General features: G+C 28.4%; 1 protein-coding gene across 1 annotated transcript; it reads right to left on the reverse strand.

Annotated features, from left to right (window-relative positions):
• Positions 1-211: 211 nt before the first annotated feature.
• Positions 212-1719, reverse strand: LOC104719729 (BAG family molecular chaperone regulator 2-like). Its single transcript, XM_010437697.3, has 2 exons — positions 1401-1719; positions 212-665 (listed from the first exon to the last, which is right to left on the reverse strand). The coding sequence occupies exons 1-2, from the start codon at positions 1687-1689 to the stop codon at positions 472-474; spliced, it is 483 nt and encodes a 160-aa protein (XP_010435999.2). The 5' UTR covers positions 1690-1719; the 3' UTR covers positions 212-471.
• Between the last annotated feature and the right edge of the window lie 1351 nt (positions 1720-3070).

Below are 3070 nucleotides of genomic sequence, written 5' to 3' on the forward strand. Positions count from 1 at the left end.
CATGCATGATAATCTTTAAATTGAGGATGTAAACTTCGAAGTTAATTTTCATAGCTAACCATCCGTTATTTTGCAGCTACTTTCTTAAACGCGAACCACTATTTTTATAGCAATATTTGAACACTCACATAGGATAATTGTTTACACCACACACACTCCATTGACAGTTTGACACTTAAATGAAATCACATTATTTAAAAAATTGAAATTCAAAAATAGTATCGGATAGCAGACAATTTTACACTCAAAAATATAATCGACATAATATTCCAACTTCAATCATCCATCAAATGACTATCAAAATATATATAACCATAATTACTGATCAGGCTCAAACTAAATGTCAGCCAATACAGTAGCAACCAAAGTCTTGCAAAAAAATCAAGAACTTCGATTAGAAAGTGTTTTAAGGGTGGATTAGAGCTAACTAATCGGTTGATTTAATCAAATTAATAAAGTAAGGAATTAAAATTAGACAGTAATTGGGAGATGAGTAGGTTTCATCTCCTTAAAAGCAGGATCTTGTAATAAAAAGACCTTATCTCCATCTCCAATACCAATCATGTGTAAGTATTCTCTGTCTTCTCTTTCCTTTCCTCTGAACACGAGTCTTTGCTCTTTTGCCTCAATTCCACTCACTATTGTTATCATCATCTTCAATTCACCTGAAAAAAAATATACATCAAATGAGAAATTATATATTAGTGAATAGTGACCGTTTTGTATTAAAACATGTTACAACCGTATACTCCCGCCGTTTCAAAATATAAGATGTTTGAAGTGAAAGTACGCAGATTAAGAAATAACCACTTTAAAAAAGTTCAACCAATCATAAACAAAACTGTATAAAAAAAAAGAAAAAAAGAAAAAAGTAATCTAAAAGTTACCTAAAAAGTTAAAAATATCTTATATTATGAAACAAAAAAAACTTCTAAAACATCCTATATTATGAAACTTTCTGTCATCTAATTAACCAACCAAACTAGAATAAATATATCAAACGCGTTATATTAAATTGACACAGTATACACAAACCATCCTTTATAGTTGCATGCATAAATCTTGATGAAGTAATTTTATATATTGGCACTTTTTGACCGGTGATAACATTATATATTACGGATGAATTTATACATATATCAAATTTCTAGAACCAGATTTACCATGGTAAAATGAGTGAGTAGTTAGTTTTTGTTAGCTGGTTTCAACAATGATAACAAAGAAAAACATTCTTCATAATCATATTCACATACACCGTACCTACTATATATTCTAATTTATGAACTATATTAATGTAAATATATATATATATATGTGCTTCATCAAAATTAGAGGAGTTATAGATATGCAAAAGCTATGAATTCAATCAAAAAGAAAAGAGAAAAAAACTATGTAATTACCGAAAGTAGAATTGGCATCTATGGAGATTTCATATGAAAGTTGAGAAACAGTGGAGACTTTAAGGCTGATTAAATCTTCAGTGTTGGAGTCTTCTGATCTCTTCTGAACCAGCATCCCTCCAGGCCTCATCTCCCATTTTATGTTGTTGTTGTTACATGACGATGATGAAGATGATGATGATAATGATGAAGATGATGATGATGAGGATGATCTTTTGTTGCTGCCCGTCGTCCCAATTCTTCCACATCCAAATCCAATGCAAAAACTCTTTGCCATTAACTTCCCCATTCTCTCTCTATTTTTCTTTTTTTTTTTGCTTGTAAGAAGAAGAGAAATGTGCTGGCTTATATTTATAGAAAATGAGGTTTGGTACACATAATGATAAATTAATATTAAACAAAATTATCGTATACAGTAAAGGTAATTAGTGTGTATAATCATTTTAGTTCTTTACTAAAAAAAGAATTTATTTTAATCTATCTAAAAAGAAATCATTTTAATTTACTAAAAAAAAAGAATTTATTTATAAGTTAAAAAGAAATAGCTCTAATTTCTTATTCGACTTTCTACTATTAAATTAATAGAATTCTTTAATATTGAAAAGCATAGTTCTATGTTAATAAAGAAATAGATAAAATTAAATACAAATGTTCTCCTAATTTGCCAAGAGTGTGGTAGACTAGTGGTAAAATGATTGGATATTTTTGTAATGAAAATTTTACTTTTTCCCTACAAAGTTTCATCAACATTTTTAGGGTTTTGTGCTACAATGGAGTTGTTCAAGCGCATCACCTCCGATAATATAATTTCAGACCAAGTCAAGAATGTTTAAATTGTGAAACGGTTAAACCCGACAATAAATATTTATTCAGTATTTCAAATTACATCCATATGTTATTTTAAGATATTAATTTAGTGATGCAATCTCAGCTTCGTGTTCTACAAAAACTATAGCTTACTTTAAATATGTTGGTTCTGCCAATATTTTGGGTTAAAATTATTTGATAAAATTGATGAAATCTTAAGCTTGTTATATATATATATATATATATTTTTATTTTATAGAATTGTAGCTCCAGTTGATAATATGTCTTATGAGATATGCTACATCACATATCATTTTTGTAACGGCTTGCATACCATATTTTTTTATATTTTGTGACCATTGATTTTATATTTTTAGATGGATTGTTTTTTCAAGATTCTTTTTCATAGTTTACCCAAAACAATGTGACCCTTTCAATATCTTCATTTTAGATAAAAAAAATTTAAGTTAAATTGCGTAATTAATCTTTTATTTTTCTTTAAGTGATCCTTCAATTTTATTTTATGTTTAGAATTTTATAAATACAGTTACATAAATCGTTTTTTACTTCACTATGCATTTTTTTTTTGGACAAACCGAAGCTTCCATTCAATCAAATAGAAACATTATAGAAGGAGGGAAACAAATCCCAAATGTTTAAAAAGTTACAAACAAAGGCTTTTCCCAAAACCATAAGCAAAGAAACATATAAAATCAAGCAAAAGTTCGAGAGAACTATGAAACAAACACTAAGAAGCGGCTTGAGACATGTGAGATCACGGTTGCTAGACTGATCAACATCGAAAAATTCAACAGAAGACAAAGTGTTCACGATCTTAAGACATTGTGACGTTGGTAGAGGAA

Source organism: Camelina sativa, chromosome 10 (genome assembly GCF_030686135.1).
Source record: "Camelina sativa cultivar CO46 ecotype springtype chromosome 10, ASM3068613v1".
In the NCBI taxonomy this organism is placed as follows: Eukaryota; Viridiplantae; Streptophyta; class Magnoliopsida; order Brassicales; family Brassicaceae; genus Camelina; species Camelina sativa.